At 49.6% G+C, this 23,825-nt stretch overlaps 2 protein-coding genes across 4 annotated transcripts in view; both read left to right on the top strand.

Moving 5' to 3' along the window:
• The first annotated feature begins 1,469 nt into the window (after nucleotides 1-1,469).
• cplane1 (ciliogenesis and planar polarity effector 1) lies at nucleotides 1,470-23,545 on the top strand. Of its 3 annotated transcripts, XM_077020769.1 has the most exons (53): nucleotides 1,470-2,033; nucleotides 2,154-2,289; nucleotides 2,378-2,497; nucleotides 2,610-2,842; nucleotides 2,934-3,040; nucleotides 3,130-3,286; nucleotides 3,386-3,489; nucleotides 3,590-3,772; nucleotides 4,345-4,585; nucleotides 4,673-4,825; nucleotides 4,925-5,359; nucleotides 5,540-5,601; nucleotides 5,695-5,885; nucleotides 6,118-6,198; nucleotides 6,309-6,473; nucleotides 6,636-6,818; nucleotides 7,124-7,352; nucleotides 7,669-7,775; nucleotides 7,878-8,095; nucleotides 8,833-8,997; nucleotides 9,099-9,234; nucleotides 9,350-9,459; nucleotides 9,551-9,712; nucleotides 9,813-9,936; nucleotides 10,082-11,238; nucleotides 11,426-11,580; nucleotides 12,119-12,309; nucleotides 12,469-12,572; nucleotides 12,665-12,723; nucleotides 13,590-13,652; nucleotides 13,866-14,058; nucleotides 14,156-14,443; nucleotides 14,597-15,166; nucleotides 15,253-15,422; nucleotides 15,734-15,860; nucleotides 16,050-16,098; nucleotides 16,473-16,607; nucleotides 16,708-16,773; nucleotides 16,971-17,104; nucleotides 17,280-17,505; nucleotides 17,644-17,891; nucleotides 18,050-18,140; nucleotides 18,248-18,442; nucleotides 18,561-18,587; nucleotides 18,737-18,770; nucleotides 18,870-18,998; nucleotides 19,250-19,412; nucleotides 19,562-19,617; nucleotides 21,156-21,293; nucleotides 21,405-21,565; nucleotides 22,163-22,258; nucleotides 22,372-22,538; nucleotides 22,774-23,545. In XM_077020769.1, exons 1-53 carry the CDS (start codon nucleotides 1,953-1,955, stop codon nucleotides 22,891-22,893), a joined length of 9,195 nt encoding a protein of 3,064 aa, XP_076876884.1. In that variant the 5' UTR covers nucleotides 1,470-1,952; the 3' UTR covers nucleotides 22,894-23,545. The 3 variants fall into 3 exon arrangements, with proteins under 3 accessions (XP_076876884.1, XP_076876883.1, XP_076876882.1); XM_077020768.1 differs by having other exon boundaries at nucleotides 3,386-3,480; nucleotides 4,925-5,601; XM_077020767.1 differs by having other exon boundaries at nucleotides 4,925-5,601.
• Nucleotides 23,541-23,825, top strand: part of wdr70 (WD repeat domain 70) — a 33,669-nt gene continuing 33,384 nt past the window's right edge. The window contains exon 1 of the mRNA XM_077020770.1: nucleotides 23,541-23,644. Coding sequence (XP_076876885.1) covers nucleotides 23,620-23,644 — 25 coding nt within the window. The 5' untranslated portion in view covers nucleotides 23,541-23,619. The remainder of the gene's footprint in view (nucleotides 23,645-23,825) is intronic.

Raw genomic sequence — 23,825 nt, 5'->3', positions numbered from 1 at the left:
TTGGATTTTGGCTAAAGCATTTGGAAATGCTTGAAATGAACTGTGTTTCATTTCACAACAAATAGCTATTTGACTGAATGGTTCACTTGTATAATGTTATAAATATATAAGTTACAAATACATAAGAAATGTGCCAACGTCTAATGCACCCTCTGTATTAAGAAACCCTATCTCAAAGACTCACTTTTAGTCATTACTTGGGTACCACGAATATTCTGAATGTGCCATTGTAATCTAGATTAATCTTTCAATTTCAAGATTTCAGTGAGATAAATCTAGATTAAAAAAATAATCTATGCCTAATCTATATATATAGACGGATCAAGCGCTAGGACCACGCAGAAAAAAGCGGAAGCCAGTTTCCCTTTAGACCGCCCACAAGCTCCTCGACTGGCCCTGCCGTTTCTTGCTAACGTGTCATTGGCCGCCGCGGCTGTCACTCCATCTGGTTCTAGAATGTGGTCGTCCGCGGCTGTAAATTAAAATGTTGTGCGTTTGTTCTGGGTCATTTTTGATCAGGTGGAGGTCCTTGTGAGGTTGTTGTTGGTTTCCAACAGCTTTTGCTGAAGCTGAGAGTAGTTTCAGTGCACTGAGGAGGTTAAAGACATGGCTTCACAACTGTATGAAACAAACACCTGAACAATATGGCAGTTTGTCACATACATCAAGAAAGGCTTGATGCCTTGGACAGGAAAAAACTTTGCCAGGAATTTACCTCTGCCAGTGATCGCAGTCAACATGTGTTTGGAAGTTTTGGATAAGTTGATATTAAATAAAATGTATGATCAGCACTTGCATAGAATTATGGATATTTTATTCAATTTCTCCCATTCACTTGTCAAAACAAACCAAATTCTGCTTTTTTACTCAAAAATCAGGTTATGTAATGTTATAATGTGATGTAAGTGAGGATGTAAACGAAAGCTTCTAGGTTGTAGTTTAGCTGTAACCCCCCCCCCCCCCCGCGCGCCCCAGTTTTAAGCCATTTGTGTCACCCCCACCTATGAAATCAAAATTTCGTGTCATTTGTCCACATCTACAGCTAATAAATAGGCATACTATGGCGCCATAGTTTACAGTCTATTGATTATACGAATTGAGGATTTATGGTAATATGACAAAATGTCTACACGATAAATTCTTGATTAATTTTCTCACACCATAGAAAGGTACCAGTTAAGGCTAAGATATACTTGCTGTTAACTACGCGTTCGCGTACGCATCATGGCTGCTTCGCGTATCCTGCGTCGGTTTGGCGCGTAGGTCTTGCACGTCCTCCAATAGTTAACGCGACGCGTACGCGAACGTTGTCTACGCGAGCGCATGGGCAAACAGCAAGTATGTTTCCAGCCTTAGACATTAGACATCGTCTAATAGTGAGGAGGCGCAGGTCTGCAGCGTAACCAACAGCGTCCTGTTCCATGGCAACCAAATCGGTATCATGGGAATGACGTAGTTCCGGAAGTGGAGGGAGATTCGAAAAAAAAAAAAAACAGTTGTGGACTGTAAACAAACGCCAGCTACATTTGTTTTATGACTGTCCAATAATAGTTAGTTTATATCATTGAGAAGAAAATATACAGTCAATGTATAAGTACTTTGGTTAAAGGTTTTAAGCTACAACAGTAAGCTAGCTGAGTAGCTAGCTAACATGGCAAAGCTACTTGTATGCATGTGCTAGTTGACATCTTGCTGCTAGCTAGGTAGATTAGAGGGGTGGATAGTTAGATGGGTGGCTAGATAGCTAGATTGGTTTTAGTACTGCGCCGCTAATGTTACAGATCAGCTTGAATTTCAGACCGCTATTGGGGAGTAGACTCTACACGGTTCGCTAGCTTGCTAGTTAACGACTGGAGCACTATGCCTTCTCTAGGAACATGGATTGAACCGATTTGAAATCCAAAGAACGCAGGGAATTAAACGCTATACGATATTCTGCATTAACGCCGAACATGGAGATAAGGTTCGAGGTCCTGTTGTCCTCCAGCATCAAGCGAAGGAAACCATGGCCGCAATTCTGCTGGCTGGGACAGGTCCGTTAAGATCTGAAGACCTAAAAGTGCTTTAGGCTTCGAATAATTTAAAACACCTCGACATAATTCTGATTTCTCCAAAAACACAAATCCAGCTTTTAATTAGATACTTCTTCTCAGGAGAAGGAAGGGGTCTTTCTTTTGGATGACAATCGGATCAGTGAAATCAATTTGGTATCAGGGCAGAGCAAAAGAAAGACGCCAAAACTTCAGACTTTGTTGCCAAGAGTGGTCACCATGTCCGGATCTCAGAACGGTGAGCTTGGAGCCCAAATTTCTTTCAGTATTTATGATTCGCCGAAGTTTATAATTTGCTCTGTGCCTCTTTTTTGTGCCTTGCACAGGTATGTGGCTAGCTGGAGTATTGGTTTCTGGCGAACTCTTTCTGTGGAACAGAGACAAGGACTCCTTAAAGATGGTCATGTCTGTGTCAGCAGTGTATGAGCTGGTGTCTTTATGTAAAGGTCTGTATAGCCTGCGTGAGGTAGTGTGATATATTTTTTTTCTTTGTAAGATTTGATCTGTGCTGCATGCAAAGATATTTTGCTGGTCTAGCTTTGTCCCTTGCATGTACAGCGGCTTCTCTGCGCATCTCTCTGGTGGTCTCGGGGGACGGACAGCGAGTTCTCCTGGTGACGGTTACAGGGCACGTTTTCCTCTGGGAGTGCCTGGGACCCAAGGAACTTTCCAGCCTGCGAGACGCCACCGTCAGGGGCCGCTGGAGTCAGATAGCGTCCTCGGAAAACGAGCGGCTGCCCTCGGCTGAAGACAAAGACGCATCGCTGCACAGCGTGTTTGTGCAGAGCCAGGTGAGGGCGACTCGGACGTCGCTTCATTACCCACGAGGCCCGTTAACGTCGTTTTCTTCAGCACTTCTTGGTCTGCTGTGCTGTCGTTCAGGCCGTAGGCGACGTGTGCCTGAGTGCTTTTGTCTTCACCTCTGGGGAGCATCTTATCGTCACCTTCCTGAAGGTTCAGTGGGAGGAGCCACGAGAGAGCAAGATCAGGTTTGATTCCTAATGCCCGTGGAAAGCGGTAATTGGCAGTGTTCTGCTGGTAATGATTGCGTTTGCTGTAAAATCTGTCTTGATTCCAGCTCAGAAGGGTACAGTGTACAGTGTGTCACCAAATCCTACCCACTCGGTGACCTCATGCCTCCATGCCTGCCTGTGAAATCTAGAGGAGCGCTCGTTCCTGCGTTCTCACCAGATGGACAGCTACTAGCAGTAATCCTTAACCAGAAAGACCCGAGGGTAATTTAAACTGACAGAAACTAGACAGATTCTTAATTGATCAGAGAAGTCTCTGCTATGTCGACACTTGCCACTGTATGTCACCCGTACTCCTTGTAGGCTACTCAGGCGTTATTTATAAGCGTCCAGAACTTCGTGACTGTAACCAGTGTGCTGGGAGGTTGTGGCAGTAAGAAGCTCTCTATCCCACCAAGGTACGTGAGGTGAGTGCAAGCAGTCCGACCTTCTTTATTCTCACGTGCTTTATGCTCACATGCCTCAGGGACTCGGTCCATGGCTGCTTTTGATGGCCGATGCCCGCAGGTCCTACTGGGTGGGTAGTGCCAGCTGGACCCCTGGTGGCCTCTATCTGGCCTGCGTCCTGAAGCGAGGCTCCCTTCTGATGCTGGCCCGACTGGGTGGACTGGTCTCGCTGTCCACCACCGGGTGTGACATTGAGTTTGGCCCTGCACATTTTCTGCCTCTTCACCCACTAGTTACTTACAGGTGAGCAGAATGGTCCTTGTTTTACGCATAAGATATAAGTTCCTGGGTCTATTACGCATAAGATATAAGTTCCTGGGTCTATTACGCATAAGATATAAGTTCCTGGGTTTATTATGCATAAGATATAAGTTCCTGGGTCTATTACGCATAAGATATAAGTTCCTGGGTTTATTATGCATAAGATATAAGTTCCCGGGTCTATTACGCATAAAATATAAGCTCCCGGGTCTATTACGCATAACATATAAGTTCCCGGGTCTATTACGCATAAAATATAAGTTCCCGGGTCTATTACGCATAAGATATAAGTTCCCGGCTCCACTTCTGTTAAACCCATTGTCTTTTTAGTGAAGTTTTATTGTTTTGTTAATGAACTCTGTTCTCTTTCCCCACGCATCTCTTCTTCCTTCTCTACTCTGCACTCTTATCCATCCTCCAGCACGGCTAGTTTGTCATGCTGGTATGAGAAGGCATACCGGTTCAGTTCTCCGTTTCACTATAATGGTTCTGGGACCTCTTTGCATGTTGCTATGGATGCCGGTGTTCACGGTGGTCCGATTTGCTCCCGACAGACCTCCAGTGGCGCCAGATGATGGCCGGTCCGGCTCCAGCGCGTCCCTCCGTGACACCTTGAGGCAGCGCTACTCGGTCACCTGGCACCCACGCTTGCCATGCCTCATTGTGTCGGATGGCTATATGGCGACCGTGCTGAAGGTGCCCGACCGGCCCTCCGCCGTGGCCCTCCTGAGCAATCTCCTGCTGGACACGGCCCAGGGTCTGGAGAGGGCACGAGCGCTCCTGGGATCAGAGAAGGTGGGTTTGGACAGGACTCCAGTACAAAATGACAGCTAACAGTTTCAGTACTCCAGAGTTTGTTCAAAAGGTGTATTATTTCTTCAGCCCCACGTCAGGCCCAGACTGGAGTCCATGTCCACTCTGAAGTTCACAGCTAGTCTTGTGGCTCTGAAAGAGCGGGAGATACCTGTGTCTGCCCTGCCACTGTTTCTACGAGACCATGGGGGAACGGGAGGCTTGAGAACAACTTTTGAGAAGGTACGGGCCTGCCGGCTGCTTACAGTTTTTGAACTTTCTACACATGTAATCATAATACTGCACTTTATGGATTTGACTTTTGATTTCGTGGTCCTCCAGGTTGACGATGGACAGTCAGACTCAGATGAAGGTCGGCACGTGTCCTCGATGGTGGAGGAGAGGGGCAGGCTGGAATTTGCCTCGATGTTCGACACCCTTCACGCCCAGTCCCGGTCTGAGCCAGATGGCCCGGGTCAAGGTGTCTCCGCTCCCCTGCGGGAGCTGGCCATTGCACGGCGGAATTTGCTGACTGCCTGGGCCCTCGGTGTGTCCCTTGGCGGGGTCATGGATCAGAGGGAGCGCCTGCTGAGATACGCCGTCTCCTGCGCCGTCCGGCTGGCCCGCCTGCTCCGCGTGGCCGAGCCTGAAGGAGCGGCTGGAACGTCTGCGGTGTTCGACCTCCTCGGGACTCTGCTCTCCTTCCTGCCATGGGACTCACCTCAACGAGGAGGCAGGAGCTGCGTTGGGGTGGTGGTGGACCTCGCCAGGCGTTTTGTACGTCTCTTTGCGGACGGCGTTCGTTCCTCTCGGAGCTTTGTGGCAGCTCTTCTCATTCTCCGGGAGGTTTCTAAGAGTCTGGACCAGACGTACAGTCTGACCCAGAATGCAGTGCGTCAGGCACAGGATGATCGTCCGCCATGTCTCTCGGACACTTTTCTCGTTCCGCTGTTACAGGAGGCCAAAGATGTCGAAGCGGTGACGGCAAAGCAGTTTCTGCTGAACAAACCTTCAAAGAGGTGCTGAAGACTTTTGACGTTGCTGAAAGGTTTGGAGAAGCATGATTGTGGTTCTGATGTGCTACATGCATGCATCTTCATCATGCTTTTCAGATTGGTGGCTATTTGGCGAAGCTTGTACGGGCAGACGTTGCAGTACCGGGCAGAGCTATACAGCAGTGGAACACCGTTGAGCCAAAGCAAGGAGTTGGAGGACATGGCGAATATCATCTCTCAAATCCAGGAGGTTCTTCAGAGATCTGGAGACCATCTGGAGCAAAGCCGTGCTCTCCACAACATAACGGGTTATTCAGTCTCTCTGATTTCCAGTTTATATATCGTTCAGACACAGTATAAGAGGAGTATGGTTTCGACATCTTGACCATTGTACCTTGCTTCCGTTGTTCCAAAACGATCCGACTTTGATCGAGCGTTCTGTTTGGATTTGAATCTGGTCTTTTTCTGGGGATGCCCCGGGCACTTCCAGTGTGCTGGCCTCCAGTTCCAGACCGTGAGACTGTATTGTCCTGTGTCCAGGAGAACGTCACTTCATTCTGGGCCAGTACCGTGAGTGTGTCCAGGCTTGGCAGGCCCAGCTGTTGGCGGAGAGCGAGCGAGGTAGGGCCATCTCTCCACCTCACGCACCATCCACAAAACCCCATTACCACTTTGGCGAGCATTCGATTCGGAGCCCTGGCCGTAGACGCCCGTCTGTCCGTGTCAAACAGCTGGTACGCGGGCGAGCTTCCTGGAGACCCGCTGCTGCCTGGCTCTGCTCTTCACCCAGCTCTTCTGCTATCGGCTGAAGGACGCCCAGGCCATGTGTGACTCCCTGGCCCTCCAGCTGCAGTCGCAGAGCGGCATGGTGCCAGAAGACAAACCGGAAGCCCACGGTGAGATTCAGTCGTATGGATTCTCATGTCCATGTTAAACAAACGGTTCTACAGCTTTCCCGAGGATTCCTATGTTATTTCACGTGAGCCATCCCTTTTCGTAGATGCTCTGTGTGACGTACTTGTGTGTGTGTGTGTGTGTGTTGACATCTCGGTTCTCAGGGTTATCTGTTGGAGAGGGGCCTCGGTCTGATGGCTGGCTCCTGAGGCCAGTGAACCGTGAGGCAGCCTGCGCGGTGGTGCAGTCCCTGGGCCGCTTCATGGCCTCCTACTTCACCAACCATCCGCTGGCCATCTTGCCCCCACACAACGTGGACGTCCTACCTCCTGTACACCTCCCTCTGAGTGAGTAACACCTCAGGAGTCGCCGTTACTGCCCACCTCAAAGAACATGTAGGAAACATTATACCAGCGGAGTCAAATATTTAACCCGATTGAGCTTCCAGTCCATCCAACCAAATTAATCTAACATTTGTTTACTTCATGTCATCTTTTAGACATTCCATTATAAATTCTAAAAGTGGTAGTCTTTGTTCTTCCACTAGAGGGCGAAATAGGACCATAAACTCAGGGTCAGTTTATTGACTATTGATAATGTGTAAGAGTGTGTGCCAATTGATCTGAACATCGATGTAAATGTCCAACTGCAGCGCCTGAGCGGAGAGTGGTGGTCCTGTCTCAGAGACGGGCGGCGGGCGCCGTGCGAGCCCAGAACCTCTCGGGCGTCTGGACGGTGGACTACGCTCTGGAGCTTCTCCTGCTGGGCGGGCTGCTGCCCGAGGCCGTGTGGCTGGCTCGGAGCCTGGGTGATTGGAAGACGGCCGCCTCCCTCGGCCTGGCGTACGACATGGCGTGCAGGCAGCACTTTGACTTTAGCAGGTCTGCGTCTACCTGCGAGGCTTCCGCTAGCACGTGTTCTCTGCTGTAGCGTTATGGATGCGTTTATATGTAGCTAAGGGAATTTATGTCCTCATAATATTGACAATAATACAGAATTCTGGTTCTGAGACTTCGGGAGAGGGAGTTCTGGGAATTCTGAGAGGGGCTTCAACTGTGGTTAGGCAAACCTCCTAAACCCGGTGGTTAACTGTTATTGAGTGGAGCGACCGGGTCCTAGCAAGCCTAACCCTGGGGCTTGTGCGGCCCGGACAATGAACATCATTGTGACGTTAAGAGCTCTTGTTCCTTGTTACAGGCTGAGGTGGAGGGAGCTGCACCTGCCCGCGGAGCTGCGGCCTGGCTGTATATTTCAGGCCCAGCTGGAGGCGCTGACGGGCGGCACGGCAGGATCTGACGACCCAGGTGTTGGGAGCTGCATGTGCTTTAATTGATGCGAGCCGATCGATGCATTGACTCGTATAAATGGAGACACTTCATCCACCGTTCTTCGCCCCTCTGTCTCAGACGCCATGGAAGCGGAGGACGTGGAGGTGCTCCTCGCCTCCGTGCAGGAGATCCTGAAGGCCTCCGCCATGGCCGGAGTGGACGTCGTCTCCCAGCCCCTCGGCAAGCTGCTGGACTCGGCCAAAGATCGCGCCTCCTCGCTCCCTGCTCTGGTGCCTCCCGCCTTCTATCTCCCTGCACCTCCTCTCTACTGCCCACAGCCTGCTCCAAACACGCAGGTACGGTGTGCAGCACTGTGAGTAGGTTGGGGCTGGGTTTGGCGTTCGTGTTGGAGTTGGGCATTGGTGGAGGAGTTGAGGTTTTGTTTAGGGTTTGGGTTAAGTGTGTATATTATTGTGTAATGTCTGTGTAATATTGCTAATCTTTAGTTTTGGAGGGCAGCTGGCAGTAAATGTTATAAGGGATCAGCTGCTGTGGTGATGGGGAAACACCAGGCCTGGCCAGCCTGTTCCTAAAGTGTCCTCTTTTCACACGACTCCCCAGCAGCGGTGTGGGGACTGCAGCCCTGTATCTCATGTAATCCTTTTGTGTGTTTATATGCGTAAGGGAATTTATGATTCACTGTCTGTGACCCTGTCTGAAGACTGACATTTATTCTCATGTTCTGTGTGTCTACCCCTCAGTCAGAATTTCCTTCTTATTCCCTGTTTATCTTGTACTTTTCCATTGCCTCCACATCCAGGCCCCTGTATCTCCTTTCTGATAAGCATAACACCAATAATACGTATGTTTTATTGTTTTTAGCCAATTGTCTTAAGACACATCTTATTTCTAAGATAGCTTATTAAACTTTAGAACTCTTTCCTGACACCCGTGCGATGTGAAGCAGTTTTCCTGGCACCAGCTACGGGACACGGAGGACTGCGCAAATTTATCCTGCTCTTTGTGAACCCTGAAGGCTACGACCCACGTCTAGAGACAGTTCCAAGCCGTAGTAACGAAGTGTCCCTCGCAGGACTCCGTTGGAGGCGGGCTTCTGGCCACGGAGAGGGAGGTGCGCTGCGGGGTTGCGGCCGCGATCCGCCGCCTGCTTCTGCTGCTCAGGGCGGCCCGATGTTCCAGGCCCGCGGCCCGACGGTACGTGCGAGGCCTGCGCCGGTGCCGTCAGCTGTTTCGCAAGGTGAACCCCCTCCCCTCCTCACGCCACCTCCACCCACGGCTCCCGCTCCACGGGCCGCTCTCATGGTTCCGGTTTCATGTCCGTTTGACCTGCGCCGACAGGTGAGGAGGGCGGATGCGGAATCGAAAGATGATGTTCTCCCTGAGGGGTTAAAGAAGTTCGCTAACGGGCCCGGGTATTTTTGCCCGGGGCCTGGTGGGGCCGGAGAGATGGACGGCGTTGCTAAACAGACCGTAGGTGTGTATACTTTTATCGGTAGGGAGATGTGTACGTCTTTGCGTCTGATATTTGTGTATTTAGACTCTGGCCTTGGCCCTGGTGTGTGTGTGTGTGTGTGTTTGTGCTTTCTCAGTATGCTTCAGAGAGCTGTGTGGACTCTGCTGGATGCTACATGTTCGTGACCAGCTCACAGTCTCCTGTAGGAAGTACCAGAATGCAAGGAACATGTCTAAAGACTTTCAGGTACAGTACAAGAGAGTCAGCTGGCATCGAGCTAAAGCTACGCTAAAAGAAGACAGGCGGCACGCTGTTTTGTTTCTCATTGGTGTCGCAGGCTACGGATGCTGGAGGGGCGGAGCTCGAAGGGGCGGGGCTGCGTGAGGAGGCCCTGCGCTGGGCCTGCCGCTTGCTTCCCTTCTCTCGCTTCCTTTCGGCGGAGGAGGTGCTGCAGGACCTGACCCTCAGCCTAGCGGCCGAACTCCCCCCCTGCCTGACGGTAAAGGCCCGGCCCTCTCACAGCTCTCTCACGGCGCTCTGCGTAGGGGCAGCCCTGGCCAGCACCACACACCTGATTTTCCCCCGTCCAATCTTCTCAGGTGGCGGAGACGTTGGCCGCGGTGTTTCCGGACGAGGAGGAGTCCGTGCGGGTGCCCCTGCGGGAGAAATACAGCTCCCTGCTGCAGAGACTGGGGCGCTGCTCTGAACAGCCTCCTGCTTCAGGTTGAACACAGCCGTTTATTTCCGGATGAATCTCAATTGATTTCCTAGTCTCTATAAAGTGTGCTATGAAGGGTCCCTATAAAGTGTGCTATGGAGGGTCCCTGTAAATCTTTTAAAATGAGATTTCTTGTTTATCGATACATAGCCACACCAAGAGGTATGGAGCGGGAGGAAGAGGAGGGAGAGACGATGATGGTCCTGATCCAGGACCAGCGGCGGAAGCGCGTTCGGGAGGAGCGGCGTCTGGCGAGGAGCCTGGCCCCGGTGGAGCGCCACCTCTGGGAGAGGGAGGAAGAGGAGGAGAGGGGAGGTGCTGCTGCAGTGTTAAACCGATTCTCCCTGGGCAGCAGCCTGAGTACCAGCACTCTGACCGATGGTCAGCGCCCCCTGGCAGTCAACGAGGGCGATACCGCTGACACTCTGTCGGAGCCTCGTTCTCCAGATCCGCAGTCAACGGACGAGAGAAATGTGGCCGGAAGGCTAAAGTCGACGAACGAGGGAGCACGCAAGAAGTCTGTAACGGAGCAAGTCGAGGTCAAAGGTCCCTGTCTGCCGGTTGTGGGCACGTGGAGGTTCGAGCTGGAGGATGAGGAGTATCCCCGGTTTCTGGAGCTCTTCCTCAGCTACGTGCTGGAGAAGGACAGCCTGGACGGAGAGGAGGCGGAGCTACCGCTGCTCAGCGGCTTCTCGTCCCAGCTGCGCCACGGGGAGCTCCACTCCGACGCCTTCGATGTACTGAGCGCGCTCAACCGCCGGCGGGCCGGCCCGCGGCGGGGCACACGCCTTTACGTCTTCCGCGCCGGCCGCTGCTTCCGTGCTCTGCCGGCCCCTCCTGAGCCGTCCCCGTCCGTCGGGTCGGGCCTGTCTCCTGCTCCGAGTGGCGCCGGTGCCATTCCTGCGAAACGCTCCGGCTTGTTCGGACCCCGACAGCCGGCCGGCGCGTCTCCTGGAGATGCGTCGCACAGCCTCGTTCGGGACTCACTCCAGTGGTCCTCCGAGATGGAGCGCTGGCCCTTTAAGACCGTCCCCCAGTCTGATGTGGAGCTGCAGCTGGAGCTGGACTCTGGACTGGAGGCCCGGTTCCCCCAGCTGGCCCGGCTGCTGGAGTGGATGATCCGTTGGGCAGATAGAAGCGTTCTGCTCGCGCAGCCCGGCAGGACGAAGAAGCCAGAGGGCACTGGCGAGCCTGTCGTCATCAGGGCTAAAGCTTCGGCCCCTGCTGTGCTCTTTGCTCTGAGGCTGATGGAGCAGAGGTATACTGCCGCCCTGCTGGGAATTGGCAGGCACTACGACCAAATTCAAGTGAGTTGATATCAGCTGAGAGAACCGTGATTTAATACCGGACACTCGATGCTTATCGTTTCGTGCTTCAGGCTATATGACCTTCAGCATGGTTTTGCAGTTGGCTCCTCGCAATTTCTCGAGTGACTGTTCTCAGATCAGCTGTTGTTGAGGCCTTCACTGAAACAGGGTTTCACGTCTGGCCCAGGTCCCCCAGATGGAGGTCACCGTGGCTCCGGTGGTTCAGCCCGAGCTGGACTGGAAGAGGGAGAGAGACAGCAGTGTGGACACGGGCTACCCCGCCTCTGCAGGAACACCCATCACCCTTCCGGACCTGGACCTGCAGCGTGGACCCGGCTCTCCGTGAGTACCCTCCATGTACTTCATGCAACCATACGTACGGGAATCTGGACCCTGTGACATGAGGCCCATAAAAAACAAACTAAAGCATCCCAGAGACTTTCACCTTTATACTCACATTTCATTTATTTAGCTGCTTTGGTGTTTTTACATTGAATGACAGTTGGGTAATAGATGTGAAGCTTACGTTTGTTTTTCATCTGGTACTGCATGCAGTTCTGCAGTTTAATTGAGATCACGAGGCGTATTTTAACTATGCCTTGAGCATCTCCAGGCCAGTGAAACAGGGCTTGAACATGTGTGTTCGGTTTGACAGGGACGCATTGCCATTTGAAGCACAGATCATGTTTTTTCTTCCTTATTTAACTGACTGTGCACCAGCAAATGTACATTTCATGTTAAACGCACTAAGAGTGTGATTGGTGAGGAAGCCTTAAGCCCCGCCTACTGTGGGCTTTGTTTTCTGAACCTGCCACCGCTTCACTTGTGCCTGAATTCCACCGTCCGTCAGCGCGGCTGAGGGGTTATTATTATTCTGCAGGACGTGTGAGGAAGAGGAGATACACGGGGAAGAAAACAGCGACCCTGGCCTATCTGGTCCCGTGGATGTGACCTCTGACCCAGACGGTGAAGCTAGCTTCTCTGGGCACAAGGACATGACCTCTAACCCTGATGTTGAACGAGGAGAGGCTGCACGAGAGAATGAAGTACTCCCGACGGTTGAATCGGATGGTAGGGATTGCTTGCAATTGGAAAGAAAACATCTTATTTTATCATATTAAATCTTATTGTTTTCTGATTTAATTTGAGTAATAAACTCTTATTAAAATGATATTATTGGACTTTTTAGAGGGCAGTTGAGTAAAGAGTTGCGTGTTGGTTGTTGTTCAGGAGACAGCAGTATGGTGGACACTCTGGAAAAGCCCTCGTTTGGGCAGAATATTTCAGTTCAGATCAGGACCCAGAACAGAACACTGAGTGGACCCAGAGACAAGGTGAACAGAACTTCTGGATATTAATTCAGATTCTAATTCAGGACCAGTTCACTGAGGCTTTCTTCTCAATTCACTGTTGTGTTTCTCCACAGACTTTGACACTGGCAGATTTAGAAAGCCCGCAAAGAGATGACGACTCATCTAAATCTCTGTGAGTTCAATCCAAGCTCAGAATAAACATTTGGGTCAAATTATAGAACTATTTTTTACCCTCTATTTTATATAACTACATTTTAAAGCCCTAGGCAAGGTAAACCTCTCAGACACTGTGTTCTCATGCTCTCATCCTTCAAGACTGATGCGTAGAATCACGAGTTAACTCTAAATGTATCAAACAGGCTTTAGATCAGGCTACAGTGACATTAACTTCAGAAAGCTACACAGGTAGTGGGCGCTAGACTGTTTTACTATGGGATCCATGCAGTTTTTCCCTGTCCATGGAGCAAGCTCTCTGTGTCTGCTCTCATTTTGGTCCTGACAGAAAACATGCCATAACCTCTGCACCTGCGTAGGAGGCTGATCTGGTGCCTGAACCTCCGACCGATTTACATCAGGAACCTCATTGGCAGGTTCATACATGCATGATTTGCATGGTATTATAATTGGATTCTCCTGCTTTAATAGCAAAGCAGGCTGAGAGCCTCTGACAGTGTGCTGTCAATCAAGTGTGCTCATTAGAATATAAGGGCCACACCCAGCCCGTTCTCATCTAGGCCAATTTGGGAGCTTTTTGATGACGTATTTTTTTTTTTATTCACTTGAAATCTTACAAATCATACAAATTGCTTTGATACTTTTATGGCATGTTCCTTTAAGCCGGTGAAACATTAGAACCTGTGCTGGACTTTTGTTGCAGAGTCACTAAGTCATGTTGGTTGTCATGGTTTGAATGTCAACACAGCTGCTCTTCATCTGAGCGGTGCTGAGGATCCACTGTACATGAAACGAATGGGAAATGTCTTGTAGTTTATATTTATGCTGCGCTGGGATAACCTGAAGATGACGTCTGTCTTACAGCTCTGAGGAACCAGGAGCATTAAACAGTGAACCTGAAGAATATAGTAAGGAAACAGCATGCAGGCGAGTAATGTGTCTGAGTATAAATCTGTCCCATCCTGTCCTCTCAAGGGTTGCCTTACCACCAAAGTCCTGCTGTATCATATGCTTCTGTTTGAACTTTTGAGGGTTTCTGCCCTCATCTATACTTCTGATCTCATCTTAGCTCACACGTCATTAATTGTGTGCCTGCCAAGTATAAATGCTCTGCATGTCGTGTTTCTCTTCCTCTCACAGTCCTGCATGCGGGGCTCAAGAGTCAGTGTCCCTCCCACGGGTGCAGCTGCAGGGTCACCCCACGCCGGAACCTCCGGCCGGGGGAGATTCTGCTAGCCGGCCTCCCGTCGGGTCCCCGCCCCAGGACGGAGCAGGATCGCACCCCGACCCGGTCCGACAGCTTCTCCAGGACGAGCTTTTCAGATTAGTGCAGGTTTGTGTAGAACAGATCTGGAGGCTTCCGTCCTTTTTGTAATGCTCTTGGTTTATCTTTTTATTTTTGCATTTTCATTTTCATTTTTACATTTTAGTTGCAGCAAGTCAACTTCATGAGTCTCATGCAAGTGGTGGGAGCCTCCTTTGCCAACCTGCCCCTTACCCCGGGCAACCCTCTGCTGCCACCGCCCTGTGAGTCTGCGGCCAGACCCGACGGGTCCGCCCGGCTCCCAGCCAGCCCTCCACAGAGTGCCCAGGACACGAGACGAGAGGGTGGGGTCAGGTCCGAGTCTGCATCTGAGCCCCAGGACAGGAGAATCGGGCCTGCTGACCAGCAGGTGCCCAGAAGAGAAGTGGAACCTTGTGAAGAGACGAGAAATCCGGTTCGTTCAGGAGTCGACACTCTGGTGAAAACCTTAAGGAAACACCTTTTCCACCATTTCCAGAATCGCTGAAATCAAAGTTCCACAGTTTAGAGCGTTTTCTCTGCTGATTTGGGATGATTTGAAATGTGTACTTTTTTATATTCGTTCTAGAAAATCCAACAGCTGACCGTTCGTTCAGACTGGTCCAAAGATCCGGCAGAAGAAAGATGTTTAATTGCTCCATCCCAGTGTCTTCTCAGAACCGTGGAGAGTCATGCTCCCCTGCAGGTAACACAGGGCCTCAGGCTTCTCCAGTTGCCCCGTCCCCAGCTGCACACACCTTCCCCTCTCCCGGTAAGAGAGGCGTGGGGCCCTGCTCCCCACCGCCTTAACCACAGTCAGCAGGAGCCTGCCGTCGAGCCCAGCAGGAGGTGCACAGACCCCACAGCACCTCCGCAGCACCTGAACCTTAACCGGCATGCCGTACAAGTCCAGCGCCCGATCCTGGAGGCCTCATTGGAGAGGGGGGCCAGAACGGACCCTGTCTACCTGCCCCCTGTTGCCCACACGGCGGTGGGGCTTCCCCTGCTGCGATGTCCCCCTGCTTCTCAGACCCGCCCTGTCCAGCTGCCCCGTCTCCCCCTCAATGCCCCAGCGAGGCCCCCTGTGGCGGTCCCCGTGGCTGGGGGCCCCCTCCCCCATCTCCAGCTCCTTCACGCCGATCCCGAGCCACCAAGTGCGGTAAGCTCCTCCCACCACAGACACAAACAAAACCAGACCGCACTCCCCAGATGTGATTATGACTGCAATTGTGCTTGGCGTCGCAGGGTTCGCAATTCGCCGCTCCTCCCGCCCGGACTCCTCGCCTGCTCCCGCTGGAGGAACTCATGGCCCGGGCGGTGGCGGTGGCGGGCCGAGGAGCGGACCACAAGCTCCAGCTCCTCAGAACACATGGAGGCAGATGGAACCACACCACTTCCTCAAGCTCCAGCAAGAGGTCTGACCTCCCACCGCATCCTTTTCCCTGCCAATGTCGTTCCTTAACAGACGTGGTTGTTCGGCATGTTTTCCATACAAGGACAAACCCTTGTAGATTGGAAAACGACACTTTTTCTCGAAAGTGCTTTGTGTACAGCTTTTGATTATGCTGTCTCACAAACCTTTACATCATCCATCTGTGTGCACGCGAGTTCTTGATCTTAAAAGATCTCCTCGTGTTTTGCAAACCTCACAACATCACCATGCGATAAATGTGCTCTCCGTGTGGTCCTCCACGTTCTGAAGCGCTTCTGAACTCTTGCTCCTCAGGCTCAGAAGGAGAGAGGAGAAAAGGCGAGAGGAGAAAAGGAGAGAGGAGAAGAAAAGAGAGGATAAGAGAGAGCAAAAAGCAGGAGTTTCCTTCAGACCAGAGGACTCCATAATCCCTTCCCCACAGGTACAGCAGACAGCACCAGCATTAGGAGTATACTTCATGACCTTCAACCTTTGGTTTCGTGTAATTTTTTGAGGTTATAGGCATAAAACACATTTGCTACTTGCATAAATACGTTTTTAAAATGCCTAGCTTGAGTCGTACACTGTTAAATGTTTATTAATTATTGAAGAATGCCTTTTATGTCTGCAGTCTGAAGATAGAGGACCTACGATGGATGACGGCTATGTGTTTCCTTTAGGTCTGTACACAGATACAGTAACCTCATGCAAGAGCGAATCGTATGAAGACGTGTGACCTTAAACCATTTGCATGAGCAGATAAATTCTTCAATCATGCAATTTTAGAGCAGTTGCTCTGTTCACTACATTTATTCTATTCTCTTTTAAATAACATTTATGTGCTGTTCAGACATATTCTAATGTTGCTAAAGTACTTAATGTATGTTACTGACCACTAATTACCATAATGCAAATTGTATAGCAGGCCTCTCACTCCTTCATTATTAAGCATGTTCGCTCCCTTTTCCGAGCGAACCGTTCCTTGTTCTCTTTGTTCGATGTACATTCCGCTTTCTCTGGGAATTGAAACCCTGCGATTGGTTTCGTTCTTCAGGTTCCTTCGACTCTGCGCTGACGGGGAGGAGGCTTCTGGACGCGGCCCATTCCACGTCAGCGGAGCTCCACGCTTTTGCCGCCACACACAAACGGCCTCCTGAAATCCGAGACGCGGGCACCAACACCGACCCTGGTGTGTGATGGTCCGGTTTCGCTATCTGCGTGAGCAGGTGGCATTCGAGTCGTTGTGCCTGGCGCTTTACTGACACTTCTGATGCCTTCGTCTCCTCCAGCCCCTCCCCGCGGCGTCACCGACAAAGCCGTCACAGCTCAGCTTCCTGTGACCCCTGACCCCGCTCGTAAGTTCTCCAACAGCCTTGACCCCATCTTTGAACAGGATTCTAGAGAGAGAGCACTTCATCCAAATGAAGTAGCCTCTTTTATCGAGTTAATCCTGGACTGCTCCGTAACTTTACAGTTTCTCCTGAACTGCACTATAGCCACCACCAGCGGGGGGCGTGACTGACTTCCTGACCCGTTTCTGTGATACATACAGATGGCAGACAGGGCGAGGTGACTCCGGTGGTCCCACCCGATGTGTTCCTGAACCTCCGCTTCCCTGCAACCGAACCCCCCGACCCTCTGGATCAGCCACAGACCTCCGGGCACGTGGACTCTAATAACCAGATGGTAAGCCAAGACTGTAGAATATAGTCCAGGTGGTAAATTGCATTAGAAATATAATTATACATTATAGAAATATATAAATAGCATTATGTAAACATGTAATGCTTGTTAAACTTATTCTATGTAGTGGTGTCATTAGTCGCTGTTTGGGATTCTAAACTATAGATGTGTCTTTAAGACTGTAGTCGGCCGGAGGTTTATCAGTGTGATTGATCTGGAGGATGGAACTCTTCTACAAGACCCACCTCCTGCCCCGGCCCCTGCCCATGCCATGTCGGACACTCCACCTACATCTGCCCAGCTTCATCTTCTAGCAGCTTCCGTGACCAACCCTGCCCCGACCGAGCCGGTAGCTGACCTCTGCCCCTACCTCAGTGCTGCGGAGCAGAACGGTGCTGTATACGGTACGTTTTTAATCCCTCCACAACCTGGTAGTGGATGCCAAACAGGACTTCTGTCTAGCTAGCTAGCTTCTGTCTGGTCATTTATCATATCATCAACCATCATATTTATTGTCCATTGCTGTGTTCGACCACCTCCAGAGCGCTCGCTGACACTCTCTTCTTCCGCCATCGTGCGTTCCGAGTCTGGGGTTGGTGGGGATTGGCTGAGCGCCCAGGTGCTGACGGACAGCGGGTCCCCAGAAGCCGCGTTGGCCCAGCGCTCCCTCCCCCGCGTCCCTCTGTCTCGTGGCCACATCTCCACTCGACTCTCCGAGCTGGACTCGCGGCTGGCAGCCCTGCAGAGCATCGCTGACCACATGGACAGAGAGTTTGCCAACACCAGGCTGGTAGGCGTTCATTCAGCACATGTTGCTGGGGTATTACTGCCATGTTTGGGGTATTACTGCCGTGTTTGGGGTATTACTGCCATGCTCAGGTATTGACCTTCGCTATAGCTGCGGGTTGACTTGATTGTTTAATGGACAGCCTTCTGTGTGTTGTGCAGCTGGTGAATACCATAGAGACTCTGGCCCCTGTAGTGATGCCCAGCGAAGGTGCTGATGATCATTCCAGCCCCCTCAGTGTTCCTAAGGAAGGTGAGTTAGAAGTGTTTTCACTATTGTGTCTGGTTTATTTCATAACATCCCAGACCGTAAACAGTGAATATATAAAACCGTAATCTAATCAGAACTGTTGCAAACAGCGAAGAGTCACCAACACGCGGTACGCTACGCCGCCGATCTGGGAGCCGTGGAAGAGGAAGACCTGAGACATGGAGCGTTTTTTTCCTCCAGTCCGAGAGGAACCAATCCTCCAGGCCTGAGGGGGCGCTACTCTCTCTCGCCACCTGCAGCGTCTGCCCAGGGCTTTGCCCGCCAAGGCCACGCTGCTCCCACAGGTGCGCTCCCTCAGTCTGCGTGTCTGTGACTGTCTGACGTGTTTGCACATTAGCATGGTGTCCGCGGTTCAATTCAGCGCTAAACCTGATCCTTTTTTTTTTTTTTTTGTGAAACCAGAGCACCGTCCCTGGGATGGCGGCCAAGGTAAATTGGCAGGATACAGTCATTCACTTCACACGACTGGGTTCATCACACACAGAGCTGTTGATTTTTTCTATGCTAGTGAATGCTTATTCTGCGACAATATCAAATATTCTTTAATATTCTTTGACACATTTGTGATTGCCATGCAGAACCGACTGAACCTTTGATGGAGATTTCCGCCATGTAAGTATTAATTAGTAAAACCCAGCCACCTCATGTCTTAGTGTCTCTGTCCCAGTGTGCATTTCACTAATTTATCTGCGCTCTGGTCTTTCTCCTCAGTGGGGCTGATGACGCTATGGCCCTGACTGGCCTGAGCGATGTGGCGGACATCTTGGGGGAGTTGGTGAGGGAGGGGGCCCTCTCCCCCTCAGAGCTGCGACCGGCCCCCTCCGCCGCAGGCCTGGACAGGTGAGGTCTGAGAGACGCGGGTTCACCCGCTGTGACGAAACGGGAAGGAATGTTAAGATGGAGCTCCCGGGGCCGGCTGCCCTCTGCAGTGCGACTAGGCCTAAAAACGGTCATCGTTTTTTCTGAGCGCAAAAATAAATTCACGGTTAAAGTCATAATTATAAAGTTAACAACAATAGGTGAACGAAAAGAGAGAATAAAAACTCCTCAGACATAAAGGCCATTTTTTGTTTTTCTACTGTGCGGCGCAGCAAGCGAGAGGAGCGGACAGCGAGGTCCATGGTGCAGGAAGAGAGGAAGGAGCTCCGCACCTGGATGAGCAGGAGGCAGAAGGAGAGCGTGGTGGAGTACCACAGGCAGAGGGAGGAGAAGAGACGGCAGGAGCGCAGACCCTTCACTCCCGCCTCCTCCGTGGTGCGCCTCCTCTTTCCTGATCACCTGATCTGCTAAGAGTCCCAGAGATTTTTCAAGTTGATATGCTACGTGCGGTGGGTTCATGTGCCTGATAAATATTTTATTATTAATGACTTGCAATTTTTATGTGGTTTTTGACGACAATGCAGAGGCCGTCCTCTAGAGACCTGACGATCAGCAAGAAAGTCAAAGAGGAGAGAGATAAGTATGTTTTTGTGTGAATGTATACTTACCTTCAGGCATGAAAATCTGTCACTTTTCGGCGAAATTCGCCGTTTTGAAGTTGAAAAGGGTGACCTACGTGAATCGTGTAGATCCGATGAGTTTTTTGTTTGGGGGGGGAGGTCAGGAGATTATATGTATTAATTATCATATTGACTTAATAAGCAAACAGAGCACTTCCGAAATCGGCAATTTCAATGACAGTGGCCAGCAGTTTCCGCCCAGAACCTTCATAGAGGCCAAATAGCGTTTCAATCATACGAACGTTCTTCATTCATGTTATTCATTTACTGCTAAGCGGGACGAGAAGCAGGACCTAGTGCTACACCGCGGACAAGGCAGAAGAGCGTACATTTACCACTACATTTACCAGATCGTACATTTACCACTACATTTACCAGTGGATTTAATTGGGTTATTAATGGTTTCAATCGTTTTCATATTTTGCGGTAAAACAAAGTTGCTGCCGTTCGCTACAGCGTTGAACACTGTCAGATAGCCACAAGCTCTTGGGATAAATAGGTAGATAGATAGGCCTATTAAGTTCGCATCAACCCCATGTAGTTAACGGTGACATAAAATAAGAATCAAGATTTTTTTTCTAGTGTGTCTGTAGTTGTAACTGGTGAATCCAGGGACGGGTGAGGACATTCGCGCCAGGGCTGAAAAGGTTGAAGATGAAGTTGTAAACGCTTGTCGTTTGAGTCTACCCTGTGCTTTAGCCCATGTTAGAAAATAAAAACACGTGAACCTGGTATTTTTACACTCATTTTCGCCGCTATTGTTATTTATTGGTTCATTAAGACGTAATGGTTTTGACTGAGCCATCTGGAATGGCGAAAGCGGCTTCTCGCGTTTACGGATCTGGCTCCATACATTGAATCCATTGACATGACAGTCAAAAAAAATTTTTTAATGGATTTTACTATATTTTACGGAGCCCGTAAGGTGACATCATGTAAAAAAAATTAATAACGCGTGGCCACAACTTATTAACGCGTGGGAACGAGATACTAATGTCGCCTTTCACACGCGGCAACAAAGTTTATTTTTTCACAGTAAAGCAAGCAGATCCCAGGGAGGTTCGCGAACTGACTGCCCAAGGAAGGTAAACCTGGCTTTATATAAAGTAATACTTAATTATCTTGTTCGCACACGTTAATTATCTCGTTCGCACGTGTTAGTAAGTCGTGGCCACGCGTTATTATATTTTTTACATGAGGTCACCTTACGGGCTCCGTAATATTTGGCATCTGTCGCTGTATCCCCGTACACCAGCAGCCACCCCCCCCCCCCCCACCCGTCGCCGTATACCCATGACGTCACATGTCAACGCCCCGTCGCCGTATCCCCATGACGTCACATGCCCCGCCCCCCGGTCTTCTCACCTTTTTAACCCCTGACCCATTTTCATGCCTGTACCTTACTTGACCAAGACCTGTACGTCTCCAGAACTACAGTGTGACCCATTTGAAGAGAGGCATTAATGAGTATGCGGCCCCGTGTGCGTGTTCCTCACAGGCAGGTTTTGCTGGAGCATCACTCTCAGAGGGCCCGCGAGGCCTACAGCCTGATCACGGACCTCCTCTCCACCCCGCACCCCCTCCGTACCGCCTCTGCCTGTGGTACCACGGCTACTCCCCACGACACCGAGCCCAGGTGGGCACGCACCCCCGTCCTGGGTCTCTCTGACGGTTCCTCGGGCTCAAACGTGGCGTGAGCTACACCTCAGAGAGGAAAACCAGATTCATCCACTTGTTTTTGTACCAGGAGTCGGAGCCGGTCCGTGGAGAAGAGCAGGAGATCTCCCATGAGCCGTAGAGGGCGAGCGTGGTCCGCCGTGCCGCTCGGGAAGACGGTCGTGCTGCACAAGAGGGGCGTCTCGCACCCACACACCACCCTCAGCTCCAGACTGGGGCTCCACAGGCCTGGTTTGTCTCTCTTTTGATACATCAAATAATACATATTAAAAGGGTACTGTCAGCTTCATTTGCATGTTTGAGTGTATAGGTGCTGGTCATAAAATTAGGATATGATGAAAATTTTTATTTATTTCAGCAATTCCATTGAAAATTGAAACTTGTATAATATACTCATTACATACAACCTGATATATTTTAATATGTTTATTTATTTTAATTATTATAACTGACAACTAATGAAAACTCCAAATGTATTTAAATATATCATTTATTTTAGGTGTTTTGAGTTAATTGGCTGTTTAATATTGTCTTCAATATTGAACCTTTTCACAATATTCTAATTTAATGAGATACCGAATTTGGGGTTTTCATTAGTTGTCAGTTATATTTCAAGTGTTAATTTGTTTTAATTTGATGATTATATCAGCCAGTGTGTAATGAATGAGTATAATATACAAGTTTCAATGGATTCTTCACTTTTTAAATTTCTGAAATAAATAAACTTTTCATAATATTCAAATTTTGTGACCATTCATGTAAACTGGGATATCAAGATGGTCAGAAGATTGTCATTTTTAAAAAATCTTTTGAAATCTCTTGAATTAGCAAGTGCCCTTCCTGGGGACCGGCTGTCCCAGGTCACGCGTAGAGGAATGCTGACTGACCCAAGGGGCAGACCCAGGTTAAAGACAGCCGCTCAACGTAAGCTTAAACTCAGACATGTTCACATGGACCTCGCTGCCCATGCTTCTGCTTGTGATCTGTGAGTCATACAGCTGTTACCCATTACTGTTATCTCCTTGGCAACGCATTAGGGCCCAAAACTAGTCTGAGCAGATTCCCAGCAGATCAGAAGCCCATGGGACAGCTGTGGGTGGCGGAGGAGAAGGTGGAGAGGGAGGAGAGGGAGGTGGTGAGTCCATGGGACGTTCCGCTGGAGATCCGCAAAATTCTGGGGCTGGAGAGTAAAGACATGGCGCAGGTATGAAGCCGTCACCTGTGCATACAAACCTAAATGTTCAAGTTTCTCTTCCGCTGTGTCCGATTTGCCATCGGTGTGTGTGTATTTATTTATTAGTATCTTGATTTTATTGAAAATGTATAGTGCCTAATATTTAGAGCCTTAAGCCAACCTGTTTGCGCCATGGTTACTTCATAATTAACGCCTATGTTTTTTTTTTTTTTTTTTTTTTTTGGGGGGGGGGTGTTCTGGTTAGAATTTGGTGGAGGCCGACTTAGACAGGCTGGACACCCTTTCCCAAAGCACAGGCAGTCTGCTCAGCAAACTAGACTGGGCAGCCATCGACAGCATAGTGGCTGAGGAAGAAGAGGTCTGACCGATGAAGAAGAGGTCTGACTGATGGTCACGCCTTACCTGAGTTCCCTGCAGCCGACATCACCAGTGCCCGTGACTGCGGTCATACGTCATGTGTGGGGCCAGCTATATACAGAATAACTGTATATTACAAAATTTAGGGAAACATTTTATAAATGTGGTAATCGAATGCTGGATATTTGTTAAGAGATTTAGGCAGCTCTAAAAGTTTCATTGCATTTTAATGCAGCTTTTATACTTCTGATTTAATGTAGGAATATTTATTTGAAAGGTGCCCCTACATTTACACACTTTGCTTTACTTTATACCAATTCCCACCTCTGGTTTTAACACAAAATATTAAAGAAATACATTCTGAATGGAGATTAAATCAAACAAGCAAATGTTTAAAAATCAGGAAACATTTTGGTAATGCAGGTTAAAAATAATTTGTTTACTATGATTTTAAATAAATATATTTGTCAATATGTGCATGGAAAATTGATTGTTAAAAAGTATGTATGTAGATATTTCTGTTCTTGAGCAGGAATATGCCCGCCATCTTTGCAAGCATTCATACTCTACTCCTGCAAACGACATGCTGAGTACCAGTTTGCAAAGACTTGCATTTTGTAAATTTGAAAAGTTTAATAAACGAGAAATTCCGACAATAAGCTAGAGGCTTTTATTTTGAGCACGAGTTTCGACTTGACCTGGAAGTGATTTCCAATGTTGATGCTCGAGAAATATGGCAGCTCACGGAAACGACAATGGTATGTTTGTAGTTTACTTTTTACTATATAGTGACGTTTATTTGGGGCAATTGCATAGTTTATACAAATGGCACATCAATTTTAAGCCTAAAATACAAGTTGGCTTTGTAATATAGTTGGACGTTTGCTGGCTACGATTCATTTACCCATATCCAGCTATGTACCTAACAAACAAGCCGTC

This window comes from Brachyhypopomus gauderio, chromosome 10 (assembly GCF_052324685.1).
Source record: "Brachyhypopomus gauderio isolate BG-103 chromosome 10, BGAUD_0.2, whole genome shotgun sequence".
NCBI classification, from domain to species: domain Eukaryota; kingdom Metazoa; phylum Chordata; class Actinopteri; order Gymnotiformes; family Hypopomidae; genus Brachyhypopomus; species Brachyhypopomus gauderio.
This window is presented reverse-complemented; position numbering and strand designations above follow the sequence as displayed.

Excerpts from the sequence above, each read along its gene's own strand:
- cplane1 (XM_077020767.1), top strand. The coding sequence starts at position 1,953 with ATGGAGATAAGGTTCGAGGTCCTGTTGTCCTCCAGCATCAAGCGAAGG. Across the intron at positions 12,573-12,664 it reads TGAGTGGACCCAGAGACAAG|ACTTTGACACTGGCAGATTT; the intron begins GTGAACAGAACT and ends GTTTCTCCACAG. Across the intron at positions 17,506-17,643 it reads GCAGAACGGTGCTGTATACG|AGCGCTCGCTGACACTCTCT; the intron begins GTACGTTTTTAA and ends GACCACCTCCAG.